The sequence below is a fragment of the Castanea sativa genome, chromosome 2, assembly GCF_040712315.1.
Source record: "Castanea sativa cultivar Marrone di Chiusa Pesio chromosome 2, ASM4071231v1".
Lineage (NCBI taxonomy): Eukaryota > Viridiplantae > Streptophyta > Magnoliopsida > Fagales > Fagaceae > Castanea > Castanea sativa.
Window position 1 is genome coordinate 51,247,654 of NC_134014.1, and position 22,174 is coordinate 51,269,827.

Consider the following 22,174-nt stretch of genomic DNA (forward strand, 5'->3'; position numbering starts at 1 on the left):
TGATGGAGGTGGAGTCCAGGATGGAGGACACCATCATCAGCACCACCATGCCAGTCACCACCATGCCGGTACTGGTCACCACCACGCTGGTCACCACCATCACCATCACCATGCCGGTACCGGTCACCACCACACAGGTCACCACCATCACCATGCCGGTCACCATGTTGTTCCAGTGCATAGCCACCATCACCACTAATAAATATGAATATTGTATGAATGTACATTTGACAATTCATTTACGGTGTTTTAACTGTCCACACTACGTACCTTTTATTTATATATATATATATATATATATATATATATATATATATGCAAGTGGTTTAATTGTATGGATCAAGGATGTTTATCTGCAGCTTCATATTATGTACTTCTAATCAATTATAGTTGAGTTTTTTTTTTAAAATAAAAATAAAGCAGGTGGATTTTAAAAATAGTTTAAGTATATGAGTTTTTTTATCTATTATGTTAAAGTAATCACCCACTTATGTCAATAGTTATAGTCAAATTTGGTTCCCAAAAAACAAAAAAGCGCCGTTCATCATTTTTTGTTTTGTAGAATGTGATACAGGCCCTGATTCCAATTTAAGTTTTGCTTGCCCTCTTCCTCGAATTATTAAAGCTTCAAACTTCTACATAAACTTGCTTTTCATAACTAATGCATGATGGAAGGTGTGGGAATAATGGTAGAGAAATTCTTGAGATTCATGCAGTTGATTGGATAACATGAGTTAGTGGGCTAATATTTCATGCGGGAGTTTCCATATTTGACACCTTTGTCATTATGTGGTTGTCCACAGGGTTGGATGACTTTTGCACATTGTTGGCAGAAGGTCGACTAAGGAACATGTTAGATGAGTCCATAGGTGAAGCAAGGGGGGGCCAAGCCCCCTAGCTTTTTCAATTTTCCATTATATATAGTTTTCAAATTATAAAAATAGTACAAATTATAGAAAAATGTAGTTATTGGCCCCTCAAATTTTAGAATTTAGGCCTTCAACCCCTCAATCCTTTTGAATTAGTCTAGAGCACAAGTTTTATACATTGTGCAATTGTTTGGGTTTTGGATAGCTCCTAAATATTTTTTTTTATATCTAGCTTGGTCTCTCCTGAAAAAATTTCCAGGCTCCGCCACTACGTGAAAAATGTCAAGTGGTTGGACAAAAGGGAAGAAATCTTATGTTTATCAAAAATGGATCAATAGTTTTTAATTTGAATATACTTAAACCAAATTAAGGATTCATAGTCAATCATCTTGATTCTTGGTGACATTACCTTTCAGAGGAAAATAGTCATTCTTTATAATGAAATGCAATCAAAGAATAGCTATTTAACGTGAATAACCATTGCAATATATTATCTTTTCGTGCATAGCAAATTTTTGAATTATCAAAGTTAAACCAATTCCAAATAGCAGGCCCAGAACTAGAATAAGCTAGAAAATGCAGGCTAGATTAGCATAGCGTACGTCTTTGGGCCTTATTTATAGGTCTATGGGTATCTCTAGACGACTATAAGTCAATATAACTTGGGCCTATTGATACTCTCCCCAGAGCACCTGAGAGCAACCAATTTTCTGCCTGCAAGCCCAATAAGCGAATTTTTTTTTTTTTTTTTGTTGAGAAACAATAAGTTAGTTTATAAGGAACCTATAATTTAAATTTTTTGTATGTGAATCTCATTTTCAAACTTAAATCACATACAATACAATGTATCTCATGAATTACATCTAATTTCCAAAAAGATCATACATAAATAATATCAAAAAATAAAACCCTTTTATTAATTAGAAAACTTTCATACAAATTGGATTTTAAGGCACTACTCTTAACACTAAAAAAAAAAAAATTTTTAAAAAGCTTGTGAACAAGCTCAAACTTGTTTGACAAGAAAAATGAACCATGTGTGAATATGTAATATTGTTGGTGATAAGTTCAAGCTTGATTTGTGTTCATAAAATTAAATGAACAAACATGAACTTTTAATACTGAGCTATGCCTGACTCGCTTAAAGTCCTACCAAGAGTTGTTATTTAGTACAATTTATTTTTGTGGAAGCAAATTATATGTGGCAATGACAAAATTGAAAAGCTAATTACTCGCTCAAAAACCCGAAAATTAGTTTAAGTTTCAATGGGTAAAAGGTGCTCTTTGTTTCATTTTTCAAATGAGTCCAAATCTTCTATCTTACTTTTTCTACTCTACTCTATATTCCACCAATAAAAACTTGCCACATGTTCATCTAATTAGTTAAATAATAGTTAAAATAATGGCAGTATTTAATTAATTAGGTAAATATGTGGCAAATTTTTATTGGTAGAATATAAAATAAAGCAAGAAAAGTGGTACAGAAGATTTGGACTCTTTTTAAATAACTAATTTGGTCTGGAGTCTTTGGACTGTCTAGCTTTTGTGCATATTAATTTGACGGTGGCATATGCTATGCATTTAATTCCAATAGAATAAAACTCATAAATGCAGTAAGAAATAAAAGCTATAACCTACTTTTGAAAATGTTAACAATAAATGATATAACTAAAACTACCATTCTTCGACTTGGAAAAGAGACGAACTGTGACAAAATTGGGAATCTACTTTACTCGTCATGATGTTGGAGAATGTTTTTCTAAAAGGGTACTGACTTTGCTCTTTCTTGTCTTTTATTTTTGTTAAAAAAAAAAAAAAAAAAAAAAAACCACAAGCTTGTATGGTAGTGTTCAAAAATCTAGTTTTTAAAATTTGTTTTTGAAATTAGCATTTTGTAGGGAACATCGTATTAAACTCTCTACATCAATTTCTTTGATACAATATCTAAGATGGTAAACAAGCCGAGTTTTGTTGAGTAGTGCACATTCAAGCTTAGTTTGCCAGTAAAAGTTAAAGCTCAAGCTTCTCAAGTCAAGCTTTTGGGCTTGAGATTTAAGAAAATTGCATTATTAAATGCTTAAATCTCTAAAATCAATTAAAAAAAATAGTATACTCATCCCCTTCCCCTATATATGTGTGTGTGTGTGTTTCTCAAAAAAAAGATACTCAGTGTTGTTGAGTCGTCCCACATCGGTAAGTTGTGATATTGAGAAGGGGTTTATCACTTGCTCCGCCACACTAACTGCCGCATGTAGTTTTGGTGTTGGCGTGTGAGTGTATTCTCTTATCTCATCTCCCTTCCCCTATGTGTGTGTGTGTGTTTCTCAAAAAAAAAAAAAAGATTAACCACTATTCAAATTTAAATTTTACATAATTAAATCCATTCTTTCATCTTTCTGATCTACAGTTTCAACAATTGTTTAAAATACAATTTTTACATATACATTAGATGGTGAAGAATTAGAAAAATATTTGCTTGTACTATTATGAATGGGAAAAGACTAACATGTTTTATAACTTTACGTTAGATGGTTGATGGAAAAAAATCATACATGGCTCACTTAAATTTTTTTTAATGTAACTAAAGTCTCAAGTCTTGGTGCCTAGTTAGTTTAGAGGGAAGGAAAAAATCCAGGTAATGGGTCATGAATTTATTGGTCAAGTCATTATTAAAATATATGTAATGAATTTATTTAGCAAACACATATAAATTTAGATGAGTCTCTGCTTGAATTGTTTTGTATCAAGCCTTATAGCTCACTAGCTTGCTCATGAATAAATATTTTTGCTTGGGCTCGGCTTGTTTATTAAACAAGCTTAATTAAGGCTCAAGCTTGGTTTATTTATAAATAAATAAACATAAATAAGTTTTTTATAGAGCTGAGTCTGAGTTGTTCATGAACGGCTTAGTTCATTTACCGCCCTACTCCTAAGTCAGTCTCATGAGACCAAACCAATACAAGATTTTTTCATTTCATTTCTCTAATTAGGAGTTAAGAGCATTTAGTATGTTTCAAAAGCAAATATTGATGCTCACTAGTCGCTACAAGCAATGACGAAAATTGTTTTCTAATCAATCAAACTAAACAGAGCTATCACACAACTAAATTAGGCCAAAGTTTATATGTACACAAGTTAGTATAAATCACAAAAAAACAATGAATTCATTCTAAGTCATGCCTATAAGATGCAATATATGTACATACACACACATTCATATGAAGGATTTTCTCTCTGTCTTTCATCTAAAAAAAAAAAACCGATTTTCACAAATTCAGTTTGATAAGAAGAATGCCTATTTTTAGACACTGTCTAGGGAAATGATGTTTATATGAATGTTGTGCATGAATCTTGTCTCCAATCATATATATATTTGGCATCCATAGCTAAGAACCACAAAGGGCAACTCACTCGAGCTTGGTCTACAATTGAAGCTTCTGACATCTCTCTGGACTGAAGGCCAGCATTGCTGACACTGAAGAAGGCTAAAAAACAATTACTTTCATGTTATTTTTGTCTTGATTCTTGGCATTTTTCCCCCATGTCCTTAATTTAGTCTGCTAATTAAGCTTTCTTTTTTGGGTTGTAAAAGGTGGAGGTAATTGTTTACATTGCCTCCATTTTACATTTTCACTGTGTGTATGTATCTATTTGGTTAGAGTTTATAAGTTTAGTTTTTGGATTTTAGCTTTTATGTGTAGCTTTTTAAATCTCAAATTTTCCTACTTTTTCTCACACTAGTATTATTCCTATGAGATGCACGGCTTGATGAAGATTTATATGTAAGCTAATTTTTTTTAAAATAATTAAAACAAAATAATTAAATAAATAGTAATAATAAATTATAAAATAAGTAAATAATTTTAATTGAAAAAATTGCTTTAAGTTCTAATTGTTTAGAGTTTAGACTTTATTTGAAAAATCTCTTTGTGCTTTATGTTAATTTCTTAATATGAGATATGGAATGAGTTTGATCATTCCTATTTGGATTATGTTTAATATATGCTCTAGCTAGCACAAACAATAATAAACAAAATAGTTTCTCAATACAAAATTTTAATTTCCTAGTGATAGTCCAATTAAAAAAAAAAATCAACACACTCACAAATTAAATATAATAATCAAACCCAAAATCAAAACATACACAAAAGAGTTCAAAAATTGAGAATATAAAAAAAATTTAAAAAAATTACATAAGAGAACCAAGAATTTAAATGAGTGTCCATTGTTTTGTTTTTTTGTTTTTTTTAATTTTTAATTTATATAGTAAACTTCCTTTGTTATAATATCGTGCACGCAAATTCAGAAGCAAAAAACAATAAGTAAGATGAATTTATTAGATTGAAACATAAGCGTTAGTTGCATATTGGGGAAAAAAAAGTGAAACAAAAAAAAAATACAATAACGTGAGGTGTATTGCATGGGATTTAACTATAGGGATAACTCTATTGGTTAAGAGACATTATATCGAAAAGCCATGGCTTTATATATATATGAAAATTTTGATAATACTATGAGTTGGAGTAGAATTTAAATTTCTAAGACTTAGACGATTAATTTTATCTAAATTAAATTATTGTTAAATCTTATCCCTTAGTCAAGAGTCATGTACCTTAATATCCAAATAAAATATTAATTTAATAAAAACAAAAACAAAAATGTGAGTTGTGTAGGATTTAAGCTTAGAAAATTATGATGATAGGCTTTTAGTTTTATTTAAACTAGTTGCTAACGGAAAAACTATTGACTCTAAAAAAAATCCAACAATGAGTAAATAGACATTCTGGAAAAAAAATAATTAATTAAAATTAATCAAAAAAAATAATTAATCAACCAAAAATATAGCTTTTAATAAGAAAACAAAAAATCATATGAACCTAAATAAAAAGCATTTAAGATGAAGAATTAAGATCCACCTACTGAGATGCAAATACCAAAAACTCAAAGACTTAAAACTTCAAAATTTATAGAATCCTCAAATTCTACTTCAGAACCAAACCAAATTCAACAAATTTATATATAACATAACAAATAAAAATGAATCATTCCCTAAGCTGAAGACATAGGTTGCATCTTTGATTTTTCTCCAAAAAAATAGAAATGTTTTATTTGCCAAGTACAATATAAAAAAATAATTAATTGAAATTTCAACCCAAAAACCAAACTCACGATTATCAATGTGAGTCTAACATACCAAATAAAAATTAATCGTTCCTTAGGCTAAAAGACATAAGTTGCATCTTTGATTTTTCTCCACAAAAAAAAAAAAAAAAAAAATAGAGATATTTTATCTGTCATGTACAATATAAAAAAGTAATTAGTAGAAGTTTCAACCCAAAAACCAAACCCATGATTATCAACGTGAGTATCTTTTTTTTCAACGTTAATCTTTTTTGTTTTTAGTCCTATCATATTTTTTGTATTTATATAGTTTATCAACGTTTGAGTTTGAATTTAAGTTGGACTTGTTAGAGAAATAGAGTTTTACTCTTTGTTAAGTTTGATTAAATAAAAATAATTTTATTTAAAAAAAATGCTAATGATGAGTTTGAGTTTAAGTTGAACTTATTAAAGAGATAATAGAGTTTCACTTTTAGTTAAGTTTGAACTAAAAATAAAAATATTATTTAAATGTTGTGCTGACGTGGAAAATTATGAGAACTTTAGAGGCTTCGCTTATATATATGAGAAAGAGAGGTGCTACGTCCACAACATTTTTACAACATTTTCACAACAAATCATAGGTGGTTAGTTATTAATGGTTCAAATTTGAATCTAACACTAAGATGACTTTTTTGCCCCAACTATAAAGAAATGATATGTCCACAACATATTTACAACAAATCCTAAGTGGCAGGTTGTTACTGGTTGTTATAGTTGGGGCAAAAAAGTCATCTTAGTGTTAGATTCAAATTTGAACCATTAACAACTAATCACCTGTGATTTGTTGTGAAAATGTTGTAAAAATATTGTGGAAGTAACATCTCTCTCTCTATATATATAGATTAAACAATTGTTAAATGTTATCCCTTAATTTGAGGAAATATAGCATAAAAAATAATTAAAAAAATTAAGAGAGATGCAACGTCTACAATATTTTCACAACAAATCATACGTGGTTAGTTGTTATTGGTTCAAATTTGACCCTAACACTAAGATTACTTTTTTGCCCCAACAATAACAACCCGTAACAAAGTTGTGGACATATCATTTCTCAAAAATTAATTTACTAATTAGTTGTTCTTAAGATGTTGATAATAGACTTTTAGTTGGAGTAGAAGTCAAAAAGTTGTGTGTTTTTAGAAAGAAAACGTGGGTTGTTGTTTGGCATTTAAATTTTTTTTTTATTTTAATAATAGACTTTTAGTTTGAACAAATTTTAAATTCGTTGAAATTCAAATGTATAAATTAATCTACTATTTTTTTTATCAATAAATTAATGTACTAATTAGTTCTTCTTAAAATATTGATAATAGAATTTTAGTTAGTGTAGAAGTCAAAACATAGTTTTTTTTTTTTTTTTTTGAGAAAAAAAAACATGGGTTGTTGTTTGGGATTTAAATTTAGAGTTTTTTATTATAGCATTTTATTTTGAATATAATTTAAATTTATTGAAATTTAAATGATAAAGTTTTACCTAAATTAAACAATTGTTAAATATTATCCCTTAATTTGTGGAAATATATTCAAACAAATAATTTAAAATTAATTTACTAATTATTGGGACTAGTCACTTGGCACAACCTCGGCTTTTAAGTCCAATTTTTATTATATAGTACATGATATTAAAAAACGGAGCATTGTGTTTTAGGCTGGTTGATAAGAAAGTTCTTACTGTTTTAATAGCATATCTTATATTCAGATTAAAAAAGTTTATGTCACATTTATCTAATTGACACTTTAGAAAGTGGTCTCAACAACAATAATTTAGAAAATAATTTAGGTGGTCCAATCATATAATAAACGTTTCAGTCGAATTGAAAACTACTAGTGGTTCTAGTAGAATCCACAATCATAGTAGCAGACACCTTCGTTTTCAAGATAAAAAAGTCGTCGAATTCATGTAAGCATTTGTAATTAGTATTGTCGATTTGTACATACAAGGTTGTAATTCCATGACCCACCGACACAAAACATCAGAACCCGTCGGCATATGGATCAAAGACAAAACTCGGGAAAAAGTTACACTTGCTCTACCTTATCTTTAATTAAAATCAACTATAGGACTGCATTGATCAATGAAGGGTAAAATTAAATCTTAAGAAGGAAAATAACATGATTTGTATTACATTAGTCAATACATTCATATAATTAAATTAATTTAAAATTTTATATTACATTGATCAATATAATAATTATATGATTAAATTTAATTAATAGTTTAATGCAACATATAATAAATTGTAGCCTTAATCAAATTATTAAAATAAATTAAAAAATGTACACGAATTATACCATTTTCCCTATTTTTGATAGATAAAATTGAAGTTCATGTCATTTCATGATAATTGCTTTTTATTATTAGATTAAGATACTAATTAATTTTTATGTAATCAAAATTTGAACCTCATATCTATTTTTTAAGGAGAGTTTTAACTTTTAATATATGAAATTTGTTTCAAATTATTACTCTTTATCATCAGATTACGACACCAATTGATTTTTTATATAAGAAAAAAAATTCAAATTTCTTGTCTAAATATAAGAGATTTTATTAATTGAGATAATTGAAATCTTATATCTATTATTTGATAATAAAATGTTTTATTGATCGAGTTGATTAAAATCTATAATTCTATATTCTATTATGTACCAATAAATTTAACTAATTAAATTAATTGGTGAACCACGTTGTGCTAGAAGAGAATTCCTAAGTAATATAGACTTGGGGCATAAAACACGGCCCAATTACAGAGGAGCCAGAATATCTTAGTGGCAAGTGGGACTGGCGAGCTGTCTTTTGAAGTAATCTAGTCCTAGCCAGTGTCCTATCTTTGTAAAAGGAGCATTCCTCATTTTCTGCGAAGAAAGAACTGTCTAGAACTAGAAGTGCCATTCACTGAATGTAAAATCCCAATATTCTTTCTTTAATGCTTCACCTTTTTAAGGAACCCCTAGAGAATTGTGCCATATTAACATGCACTTGCACATTCACAAAAGAAAATAAATAAATTGTGGGCTTCATTTTTATTGTGATAATCATAATAATAATAATAATAATAATAACAACATACAATTATATATTAAAAAAAATTAAATCAAGTAGCTAAAAATTGTCCACTTTCTTGTACATAAAGTAATAATTAATAACACCATGGTTGCTTCTTGCTTGAGCTTGACCAATGGTATTATTTTGCACCACTTGAAATTTATGGTTGTGGAAAAACCTGTCTAGTAAAAACTAAACAGAATAAAAAATAAATAAAATACTAAATGAGAAAAAAGATTGGAATTGGCTTGTGTCGAGTTCTTTTTTGCATCTGAATCTGAACATGTGGACACATATCTGAATCACGCAAAATAGCACTAAACACAAGTTTTGCCCAAAAATTTATAGCTAGCTTTTCTTGCCCTCTTCGCCACCTTCTTCCAAGTAGGCTTTCTTTCTTCTCTCAGCGTTAGCAAACAGACAAATGACAAGGAAACACGTGGCATACATCCCGTGAACTATCCAATTGGTCTTGGGCGGTTGGTGCATCACCATTCTGTGAAACACCGCCATGTAATAATGCAGCCCAACGGCGAAGCCCACGAAGGTTTGGGCCAGGCCCAGAAACTTTGAGCTCAGCCCACATTCAGTTGAGAAGACAAGAATCAGGTACATCAAAAGCAGCAACAAGTATAACACGTATCCAAGTGTTTGTAGGACCTGTAAACAAACGTAGGTGGACATCGAAGTAGCGTAGAAAAACCTGAGTGGCTCGAGCCCCGTGACCAGCGAGGAGAGGCAAAGAATTGAGAAGTAGATGGAGAGGTATATTTGGATGAAAATCAAGAGCTTTTGGAGTGAGAAATAGGCTTTGATTTTAGTGAAAATGAGAGAGACTAGAAGCAATGGGATTAACATGAAAGCACAAGAAATTACGGTGGCAATGGTGGCTGCATATTTGTTTCCAACTATGGGTTTGAACCCTTTTGTGATTTCTTTGTTGGCTTTGAAAATGTATGCTTTTGAGGTGATTGAGAATTTCTCAAGGTCTGGAATCAGAGTTCGTTGGAACTTTGTGGGCAAACCTGTTAAGTCTCTGAACTCTGAAACCAAATCATCCTCTTCGTCTAACCAGCTGGGTTGTGTTGGTTTTTTGGTCTTTTGCTGGTTGGGCTTTTTATTTGGTTGCTGGTTTTTGATTGGTTTTTCAGGTTCAACATGAAGTTGTGAACTTTGTGTGTCTTTCTTGGTGGTGATTTTGGTTGTTTTGTTCTTGGGTGTGCTTAATTTGGCTAGATCTGAGGTTTTCTTCATGGAAAATGAATTGGGTTTGGTAAAGTTTGTGGCTTTGGATGTGGAATTGAGCTTCTTGATCTTTGAGGTGGAATTGAGCTTCTTGAATCCTAACTTGGATAAAATATTGGATGCTGGTTTGGTAGAATTAGTGGCTTTGGTGAGCTTGGTTTGGTTTTTGCTGGACAGACTAGACTTGATGAGTTTAGTTTGGTTTTTTGAGGATAAACTAGGCTTGCTAAGCTTGATCTGGTCCTTGGTGGATAGGCTATTGGTTTTCTTTTTGGGTGGTTCATCTGTTTCTAGTTCTAACAATTTTCTTCTACCAAAAAACTGTTTGTTGGGAAGCTGAGAATCTGAGCAGGCACAAAGGAGAACAGAAGTAAAGAGTAATAGAACAAGATAAAGTAATTGTACCTTTCTGAGATTGAAGTACACTAGTGGAGCCATTTTTGAAACCTAAGTAGGCGTTGCTTCTATTGAGAGGCTCTTCACAGATGAAACAGGCTTTGGATTGGATCCAGAGTGTTAATATGAGAGAGAGAGAGAGAGGGACAGAGAGAAGGAGCAAAAGAAGGATTTATAAGTAGCACATTTTTAAAGGAGGAAAAAGCAGAGGAGTGAGTGGGTAGGAAAGGACTTAAATGCAGAAGTAGAACTGTGTTTTGGAGATGAGATGGGTCACATGGTGCAAGTAGGCAGTGTAGAGTGTAGACTGTAGAGTCTCCAATCTACGCGGGTTTGCTGGCCCAGCTGTTGCTGCTCACTCATTGGCTCTCTCTAAGCAATAATGTAATAATACTGCTTAATACTTATTAATTAAGCTATCTAGATTTTGCTCAGTGGAAATGGATATTTTAGTCTAAAATTAATTCATTAATTTGGGTTTACTGTATAGTAGGAGAGACTATTAAAATTCATTTAAGACGATGGCTTAAGAGGTCAATAATTATAGTCAAATTGGTTCCCCAAAAACAAAAAGGGCCATTCATTATTTTTTGTTATGTAGAATGTGATATAGGCCTTGATTTCAATTTAAGTTTTGCTTGTCCTCTTCCTCGAATTATTAAAAGCTTCAAAAATTTTCATACTTTGGGGAACATCAATTAATAAGGAATTAATTAAATAGACTTATTTGTTAAGACTTAAGGATTTAAGTGGGAGTCGGCATGCTTATCGCTTATAAACACTTTCGATGGATTTTGGGATCAAAATCTGCATTCATCCAATCGATTGGAGCTTAGGGTGAAGGGCTATTTAGCAATTGATAAAGGAAGATGGATATTCATTTTTTTATATATAATAAAAAAGGGTGGGTGATTAATTTAACCGTGTCTCAATTGTCAAATCAATTAGGCCCATAAGCAAATGAAATTCAAACCAAATTAGAGAGAGTCAAACAAATAAGGAATGTATTTTGAAAAAAGAATGATGGAAACCAGCATTCATATTTGCAACTCACGGGTCGTTTTACAATTTAAAATGATACCGTTTGACTTTAATAACTTGGTTTATTCGCTAGTTTTCCAACCTATAGACATAATGTAATACTAAGTGCCAAATTGGTTTGATTAGTATAGACCAATTTGACTCAAAGAGTATGACTCACTGAAGTATTAGCATGTATTGGATTTCCACCTAAGTAATTGCCATCGGTTTCATAACCTATTGGCAAACATGTAATAGGGGAGAATAGATGAATAACAATGCTAAAATCACAAAAAGTTTACAATTTTTACCACAACTTGTAATATAATAAGTGTTGGTTTGGATACGGATGTAATCTTTTGCGTTTGCGTTTTTTGTTTTTTGCATTTTTTAATCCAGCGCCTTTTGCACTGTTTATTGTCTATGAAGTGCATTTAGGCTTATAAACAGTAAAATGTTTGTGAACAGTAATTTTTTTATGGTTTTCAATTTTTAACAAAATAAGTTGTATTCAAACTAACTTAAAATTGTGAATAGTAAAAATGTAGACCTACTAATTTACCTCAGAAATTAATATAAAAGAAAAAGTGGACTTTTTCGGAAACTTGGCAATTTTTTTTTTTTTTAATTTTTTATAGTTGAATTAGTTGACTTGGGTGCACCGATCCATTCGATTTCTCTCATCATCAGACGAAAAAATAATAGTAAAAGCTCTTAATTTTTCGTTGGGCCCAAGACACGTTACTTCATTCAGGTTCCACGTTGCACCCTTTGGAAGACTTGTGAGTTGTGAGGATCAACATGGAGTTCAACAATTCATTCACATCATAATGATTCATGACCGACCCGAAAAACCATAAGGAAATTCACATCATTCATAGGTTAGATCTGACCGACCCGAAAAACAAATTGAAATTCACATAATCACATCATAGATTAGTTCTGATTCTGATGGACTTTTTACAATAACATCCACAACCGTGAGTGCTGTATAATTCTAAGCTCTGAGAATGTGATATTCTAATTAGTTGTGGGCCAAAGATTGCGTGGTTGAAGGTTCCCATAACCCAAATGAAAGCAACTCGATCGCCAGTGCCACTAAACTGTCGGTAATTAGTATCTGAATGGAGGCCCCATGGCTTTTATGCAAACTTTCACCTAAAATTTTTGTCTCTTTTTGTCCTACGACTTTAATACCTCGTCTTGTAATTTTGGATCTCTTATGTCGGTTTGAGTGCACTGAAACTAAGTCGTGTATTTTCTATTTAATGGTATAAAACATTTTTCACCTAATATTTGTTTACTTTCATTGGAGAATGTTCTCACTATTTTTTATTTCATAGACGCGTGGTTTAATATAAATTTTTGATCAGGCTAACAAGTGCTCTTAGAGTAATGGTTAATAATTTATTTTAAAAAAGTTTTAATACTATTTTTATGAAAAATGAAAAAAATTATCAAAATATTAAATGATTTTTTTTCTTTTTCCATAAATTTTTTTAAAAATAGATTATTAATCATTACTTTAAGAGCATTGGTTAACATTTACCTAATTTTTTTCAGAAGATATACTTAAAAAAATTGTTTCTAAATTTATTATTGTTTTATTAGAATTCTTTAATGCACCAATTTGGAGTTCAACTGTGCAAAGATTAAAAAAACTGTGGCTGAAATTGTACCGCCTACCATTTTGGGTTGTAGACCTAAATCCAAGGCTATTACACCGTGCAATAGTAAATTATTAGTGAAGATTGAAATTAAAAAAAATACCCTAAATTTTATAATATTCTGTAAGTGTCTAACTAAAGTTGAAATATGCTACATTGCTCTAAAAAATGAATCTAATAATATTCTAATGGTGCATAGAAAAAATTACATTTATTATGAACTAATTCATCTTTCTCTCTTTCTTTCATTCACACGCGCATGTATTCATACACAAGCATATATCAATGATATACGCACGAAAAGTGAACTTGAAAAATATGGTTGGGTACAATTGAGAGTCTCATTTTACTTTACTTTTTTTTTACTCAAACGATCATTGTATGTTCATATGTTTTTCAATTTCTTACCACTGACACATTATTTTTTTTCCTCGGCATATATGTTTCTCTTATGTTTAATATTGCAGGACTTTCACAAAGATTGGTGAGCTGAGATCTCACATGTATGCCGTGAAACCAACTTCCATGCTTGTCTGTCTAACCCTGAGATCTCACATTTTGAGCATTCTAACTTTATGCATATTATTACTCTTTCCTAGGATATATCATGTGAGTCTAGTTCACACTTTTGAGTCTTTGACAGCAAATTTAAAAGCAATTATAAAAAGTAAAGGAAAAGGAAGAATCAATTTAGAGGATGTAGAAAATGGCAAATGGGCCAAATGGCTAAGCAATGCATTTCTAATTATTCTGATTTGTTGAGTGGTTAATATCATCAACAGTCAGGCTTATCTGATTGACTGAAAAATGATAGGAAACAACTACAAATACAAACCTTTATTAAAGAAAATAAAGAAAGAACAAGGTAGTCTGTGTTCCATTATAGTGTTGGATTTTATTTTATTTTGTGATCAAAATTCAAATACTGGTTGAGGACCAGCATGGTTCCAAAATCCATGTGCATTCCCAATTCTACGATTGCTACTGATTTTTAAAAGGAACAATCTCAATCACCAATCTTTTTCTCTTTCTTTTTTAATTTTGCATTTTGCATAGGACTTCTTAACATGCAGATATGGACTCACCTCACATTATGGACCAATATCACTGGCCACAATGTATTGGTATTTGGTCACATTTCTATGGTAACAACGAGTTTAATTCTTTTCTATTGCGCTTCCACTCATAAGTCCATCTTTGCAAGTGAAAGTATGAATATTTTGCTTTGCAATTGACCTGTCTGGAAAGCACATAAAGCAATGTAAAAAGGAGCTAAGGCCACAAAGGAAAAGATCACATTTGTTCATCTCTTTGTTTAAAGCAAATATCCTGTATCTTTGATAAGGACATGGCCCCATTTGCATGTGCTGAAATGGGTCATATTTATTTTGTGTATATATGGAGCAAGAGGTGAATAAATATGGAAAAAGAGATAAAATCTGTTTACCAAAAAAAGAGATGGAATCTTTTTTACTACTAATTATCTTATGCATTTAACGTCTGAATCTTATCTCTCACCACATGTAAACCCCATAAACTTGATCAAATTACATATATATATATATATATATATATATATATATATATATATGAGATGGCTTCAAGTTACACCCAGTGCCTTCTCAAAAAAAGTTACACCTGGTAACTTTACAAGTACTACACATTTTCTAGACTATTGATTACTATTAGATCTAAGGGTCAAAAAACACTCATAATAATGTCAATATTACTTCCTATAAATTAGTAATTTAGACATTAACTCTTCTAATTAAAGGGGGAAAAAAAACTACAGCATTAACTCTCCACTTTCCTCCATGACATCATCTTCTTCCTCTCATTTCCAAAACTACAATTTAACCATTTCCTTTTACAATGTATGCTTTTCCATATGATTCGGACCATGCTCCCAATATGTTTTGCGAAAATGTATTATATAAGATATTCTGAAAAAGCACTATTCAGCACCGTTATGATTTTATGAGAGGAAGAAGATGATGACATGGAGGAGAGTGGAAAGTTAATGCTGTAGTTTTTTTTCCCCTTTAATAAGAAGAGTTACACTCTTTTTGTTTCAGCATCAACATTTTCTGGAAAATGGTTCATTTTTCAAAGAGCATTTTGTAGAAAACTATATCATTTTCCAGTGATTGGTAACGACCTTGAAAATGAGCTTAAGAATTTTTTCTGGTGTTTGGTATGCAAATTTTTATTTTTATTTTTATTTTTTATATTTCTTGTGTAATTTAAGACATGTGTATTATGTAAACCAACTAATATAATCAATACAAATAATAATAAAAAAACCAAGAATGAATTTGGTTTTCATACTAAAATTTTGACAATAGATACAATCAAAATTAGTTGTAAAATTTTTATAATCTCTACACACACAGATCTTGCTCATATATATGGACAGAAATGTCTACACAGACATACATACATACATACATATATATATATATATAGGAGAATACATCTTTAATAAGTACAAATAACAATAACTTTTAATTGTCTACTCTTTTTGCTGGTACACTAATTGTCTACTATGGTCAACCACAAGTCTTTAATATTACTCAAAATTATGTATTCATATAATGTATCTACATAATATATCATCACTACATAGTATCTGCATAATATATCTGTCAACAAAAAAAATTATCCTATGTAAAAGCAATTTAGAACCATATAGGCATTATGTTTAAAATTTTCGTCTTTTACTTCATTTATTCATTCATTCTTCTTTTTTATTATTATTATTTTTATATTTTAGCACTTTAATGTGCAAAAAAAACTTCTACCTAGAATCCATCAAACCAAAAATTTCTTTGAAAAAAAATAAAATCAAGTTTGAAATTCAAAGTAAATAATTGGGATTTTGGTAGAGAGGAATGAAATAATTACTATTGTAAATATGTTCTCTTTTGCAAGTTGGTAGAGAAGAATGAAAAAATTACTGAGTAATGAGGGAAAAAAATCTACTCAGAGAACTGTGTTATAAAAGGGAAGAGAAATATGGAGAGCGAGTGAGGGAGAGAGATCTATGGAAGAAGAGAGACCAGAGTTAATGATAGTGAGGGTGTGGGGAAAGAAAAAGAAAAGGGAAGAGAGAAAGAGTGAGAGAGTGTACTATGAGAGAGAGATTGTTTTCCAAAATATTTTTTTGGAAAACAACCTATAAAAAACAAGCCTTGTTTTTATTAGGATTTTCTATTGATTAAAGATAATTTTCCATTGACCAGTTTTTTTGTGCTACCAAACACTGAAAAATGTAAAAAATTATTTTTACAGAAAATTTTTCAGCAAAACAAACAGAGCGTTAATGACATTACTATGAGTGTTTTTTTACCTTTAGATTTAATAGTAATCAATAGTTCAAAAAATGTGTAATTCTTGTGAAGACACCAGGTGTAACTTAAACCTCTCTCTCTCTCTCTCTCTCTCTCTCTCTCTCTCTCTCTCTCTCTCTCTCTCTCTCTCTCTCTCTCTCTCTCTCTCTCTATATATATATATATATATATATATATATATAGCTTTTTGAAGACGGTTGCTTCATTATTGTAAGTAATTTAATTTGGCCAAATAACTTTTTTTTTTTTTTTTTTTGAGGAAGATGAGATTTGAACATTGGATATCTTAGTTAAAAATTTCAAGTAGTGCTAATTGAACTACAAGGCTCTTGACAATTGTAACTAGATTGATGAATTTCTTTCTCCTTTTAGAAAGATTATGGGGTCACTCTTCACCCTCTCACATATTTCTTATATTTACTACTAGATCAACTAATTTTGGCCACGGGTTTGTAAATTTTAACAAGGTGCAGTTTCCATATACCGATAAACCAAATAATCCCCTACAATAAGAAATATAACAGTTGTCTAATTAATTTTTTTTTTTTTTGATACAAGACAGAATTTCTACTCTAGCATAATCTAAGTGTAAATGTGTGTGAAGCTCCCTCCTGGAGACTTGAACCCCGGCCCTTGCCCTCTACACTCCACAAGCATATATATCTGTGGAGTGACCATCGCACCATGTGCGGTGGTTAATTAAATTATTTTGAAACACACCATAGTTTTAATTTCTTAGAGGCATTTATTATTATTTTTTTTAAAATGTCCCTTAGAATAATAGAGGCAGAATTAGCACATATTTTAAGCAGAAACTATGCTTTTGATTCTCCCAAAGGTAGGAAGGAAGGTCATGAATAACATGAGCATCCAGAGCAGCACCGACCAGACTCCAGACTTCAAAGCAGGGTACATCAATGATAAATGAAGAAAGTACTTGTGAGACTAATATTAAATTGCTATCTGATCTCAAATGGAAAGAAAAATAATACTAAATTGATGGATGCTGATTTGCTCCTACTATTCAAATCTTCTGGACTTTTTTAAATACCGTTTTCCATGGAAGTTTGACCCTAGGACTTTTTCAGTCTATGCTAAAATAAAATGATTTCAGGGAAAAAAAAAAAAGACAGAAACAAAAGGGTTGTTGGGGTGAGAGAGGCTCGAACTCTCGACCTCAGGATAACTCAGAAGCTATGAGACCTACGCGCTAGCCAACTGCGCCACCACCCCGATGTTCACGTTGTTGCTCAAGTATTTATTTAATGGCTACATAGAGCTCCATAATAATAGGATAATTGCATCAATGGCATTTCCTTACAGCAAACTTGGGGCCAATTGATGACTAGACTTGCAGATTTACCAACGACCTGACAAACATAATATTTATTTTTTCCTAAGTGCAGGCTTCTGTGTGAAGCATTAAAACAACTTATGTTCCATAAAGAATATATATTTGTCAAAAGAGAGTATTGGTTTGCAAAGTTATGTCAGGATATAAGGTTGAGGAGATTAACAACGCGATTGGAATCAATTTGTGATGGAATTGATTTGGTTTTTTTGAGGAGAAATTGATTTGGAATTTAGTTAAGTTCACTGTGATAAAATGGATTAAAATTCAAGATCGAAATTCAATTCTCTAATGCAATGAATTTAATTGGATTTACAATTCAGTTCATTTATTTCGAATATACTATTTGAAATGGAATGTCTCAGTGTTTGACGTTTGTGAATAACATAGGTATGTTTTTGTTCATAAAAAAAAAAAAAGGGAATGATTTTAGGATTTGATTAAAAGGGTCTTTAGAAAATTGAAAAAAGAATAGATTATTAAGAGCTTATTTGATGTGCTGGTGTTCTTTGTTGGGAAAATAAATGCATTCTAATTTTATTTAAATTAAAAAATTAAAAAAAAAAAGAAGAAGAAGAAGAAGAAGCATTCTATTTCAATTTAATTTACAAATTAAGATTAGTTTGGATTCCGAACACATGAAGGCAAAGGCCTAAGGTGAATTTAAAGCTGTAAATTATACGTGTATGCCAAAGTAGAAATGAACAAGTTGAATTTACAACTGAAAACATCTTTGAAAATAAACACATTTTGAGTTTGGTGTACTAGTAATTGATAGAGTTTTTTCAGTAGATGATAGAGTAGGTAGTCAGTAATCGCTAGTAAATTTTGTGTTTGGCAATTTGACCACATAAGGATGGCGATATCATTTTACATAGGCAAATGTTAACTAGCACCGGGTGGTGCTTGTTAAGGTTAAAATAATGTAAGTTCCACTAAATAAAAAAAATGAATAGATGGGAGAAATTGTATAAAGTTGACCTTAAAGCCTATAAAGTTGACAAAATACTGACATAAAGCTAAGTAGTTGACAAAAATTCTAACATAAAATGGTAAATTCTGACGATACCTATTAACACAACCCTTTTCGTAAAACCATACCAGAGCTAAACCCTCACATCTTAAATTGCAGTCGGCTAAAATCTCTGTCAAACCTTGCAATTTCAATGTATTCATGAATATGAATAAAAATAATTTCCATGTTATCAATATATATATACACATATAAAAGTAGAGACCTCATGTGAGAATGCATGAAGTCCCCTCATATGGTGCTCTAAACTTACATTTAACTTTTTAAACCTTATTCATTAAGTTTTTAAACAATTACCTAATAATTTATAGTAACTTATTTTTACTATTAGTTATTGATATAGGTTAAGGATGACAATTAGACCAAACAAATGTAATTCTCTAAAAATAAATGACTACCTTCTCAAAATAGACAAAAAGCCAAAGCCTAGCGATTATGATTTATGACCCAAGTCTAAACTGTCCACCCATGTGTAGCTCAAAACTTACAAGGTCTGACTCACCACCACAGTTGTGTACATCAAAGGTTACTTAAACCTCTATGTCTACCGTTTATCCTCAAAAAAGGTTAAAACTCTATTTAGCTAAATTTTGTATTATTAAGTGGATTATAAATATTTAAGATAGTAATTAGTATTTTGAGTGTAGACTGTGGAATAATTTATCTTTTTTTTTTTCCTTTTTATATGGTACTTTACTTTCAAGAAATAAAATACTAGGTAATTTTTTTTCTTGTGTAAATTTTATATTATTAAGTAGATTATAAATATTTAAGATAGTAATTAGTATTTAGAGTGTAGACAGTGGAGTGATTTATCTTTTTTCTTTTTTCTTTTTGTATGGTACTTTAACTTCAAGAAATCAAGTACTGAGTAAATTTTTTTCCACTTTTTTTTTTCTTTTGTAAATTTTATATTATTAAGTGGATTATAAATATTTAAGATAGTAATTATTGTCCTATTTGTTAGTGTTATTTAAACCATAGTTTTCGTTGTTTAAACAACACAACATGTATTTCTACAACACTCTTTCACTCACACGTATTTCTACAACACTTAAACAACGTTACCAAATAAACCCTAGTATTTAGAGTATGGACTATGGAGTGATTTATCTTTATCTTTTATATATATATATATATATATATATATATATATATATATTTTTTTTTTTTTCTTTTGTAAGGTACTTTACTTTTAAGACTATGAAGTTATATATCTTTATCTTTTTTTTTTTTTCTTTTTGTATGATGCTTTAATTTGAAGAAATCAAGTATTGGGTACATTTTTTTTTTCACTTTTTTTTTTCTTTTATAAATTTTATATTATTAAGTGGATTATAAATATTTAAGATAGTAATTAGTATTTAGAGTTTGAACTGTGGAGTGATTTTTCTTTATTCTTTTTTTCTTCTTTTTGTATGGTATTTTACTTTCAAGAAATAAATTACTGGAAAATTTTTTTCTTTTGTAAATTTTATATTATTAAGTGGATTATAAATATTTAAGATAATTATTAGTATTTAGAGTGTGGATTGTGGAATAATTTATCTTTATTTTTTTCTTTTTGTATGGTACTTTACTTTCAAGAAATCAAGTACTAGGTAAACTTGTTTTTTCCACTTGTTTTTTTTTTTAAAATAAATTTTATATTATTAAGTGAATTATAAATATTTAAGACAGTTATTAATATTTAGAGCGTGAATTATGAAATGATTTATCTTTTTTTTTTTTTTTTTTTTTTTTTTTTTTTTTTTGTTTTGTATGGTACTTTACTTTTCAAGAAATCAAGTATTAGGTAAATTTCTTTTTTCACTTTTCTTTCCTAATGTAAATTTTATACTATTAAGTGGATTATAAATATTTAAGATAGTAATTAGTATTTAGAGTGTGGACCGTGGAGTGATTTATCTTTATCATTTTTTTTTTCTTTTTGTATGATACTTTAATTTCAAGAAATCAAGTATTAAGTTTTTTTTTTTTTACTTTTTTTTTTCTGTTGTAAATTTTATATTATTAAGTAAATTATAAATATTTAAGATAGTAATTAGTTTTTAAAGTGTGGACCGTGGAGTGATTTATTTTTTTCTTTTTGTATGGTACTTTACTTTCATGAAATCAAGTACTGGATACATTTTTTTCACTTTTTTTTTCTTTTGTAAATTTTTTTATTATTAAGTGGATTATAAATATTTAAGATAGTAATTATTTTTTAGAGTGTGGACCATGGAGTGATTTATCATTTTTTTTTGTATAGTACTTTACTTTCAAGAAATCAAGTATTAGGTAAACTTTTTTTATCAATTTTTTTTCTTTTGTAAATTTTATATGATTAAATGGATTATAAATATTTAAGATAGTAATTAGTATTTGGAGTGTGGACCGTGGAGTAATTTATCTTTATCTTTTTGTATGATATTTTACTTTCAAGAAATTAAGTATATGGTAAATTATTATTTTTCACTTTATTTTTATTTTGTAAATTTTATACTATTAAGTGAATTATGAATATTTAAGATAGTAATTAGTATTTAGAGTGTGGATTGTGGAGTGGTTTATCTTTATCTTTATCTTTTTGTATGGTACTTTACTTTCAAGAAATAAAGTACTAGGTAAAAAAAATTTCTTTTATAAATTTTATATTATTAAGTTGATAATAAATATTGAAGATAGTTATTAGTATTTAGAATTTAGATTGTGGAGTGATTTATCTTTATCTTTTTTTTTTTTTTTTTTCATTTTTGTATGGTACTTTATTTTTAAGAAATCAAGTACTGGGTAATTTTTTTTTTGCACTTTTTTTCTTTTGTAAATTGTATATTATTAAATGGATTATAAATATTTAAGATAGTAATTAGTATTTAGAATATGGATTGTGTAGTGATTTATCTTTATCTTTTTTTTTGTATGCTACTTTACTTTCAAGAAATCAAGTATTGAGTAAAAAATTTCACCTTTTTTTTTGTAAATTTTATATTATTAAGTGAATTATAAATATTTATGTAACAATTATTATTTAGAGTGTGGATCGATTGTG

At 29.5% G+C, this 22,174-nt stretch overlaps 1 protein-coding gene and 1 non-coding gene across 2 annotated transcripts; both read right to left on the reverse strand.

Annotated features, from left to right (window-relative positions):
- Positions 1 to 9,033: 9,033 nt before the first annotated feature.
- On the reverse strand, positions 9,034 to 10,936 carry LOC142626203 (uncharacterized). The gene has a single exon (XM_075799998.1). The coding sequence runs from the start codon at positions 10,759 to 10,761 to the stop codon at positions 9,427 to 9,429; it is 1,335 nt and encodes a 444-aa protein (XP_075656113.1). The 5' UTR covers positions 10,762 to 10,936; the 3' UTR covers positions 9,034 to 9,426.
- Positions 10,937 to 17,904: 6,968 nt separating this feature from the next.
- On the reverse strand, positions 17,905 to 17,989 carry TRNAM-CAU (transfer RNA methionine (anticodon CAU)). The gene is given in 2 exon segments: positions 17,905 to 17,940; positions 17,952 to 17,989. It is a non-coding gene; the product is annotated as a tRNA-Met (tRNA).
- Positions 17,990 to 22,174: the final 4,185 nt, after the last annotated feature.

What these genes read in the sequence shown, in the direction of transcription:
- LOC142626203 (XM_075799998.1), bottom strand. Translation starts at nt 10,761, where the DNA reads ATGGCTCCACTAGTGTACTTCAATCTCAGAAAGGTACAATTACTTTAT.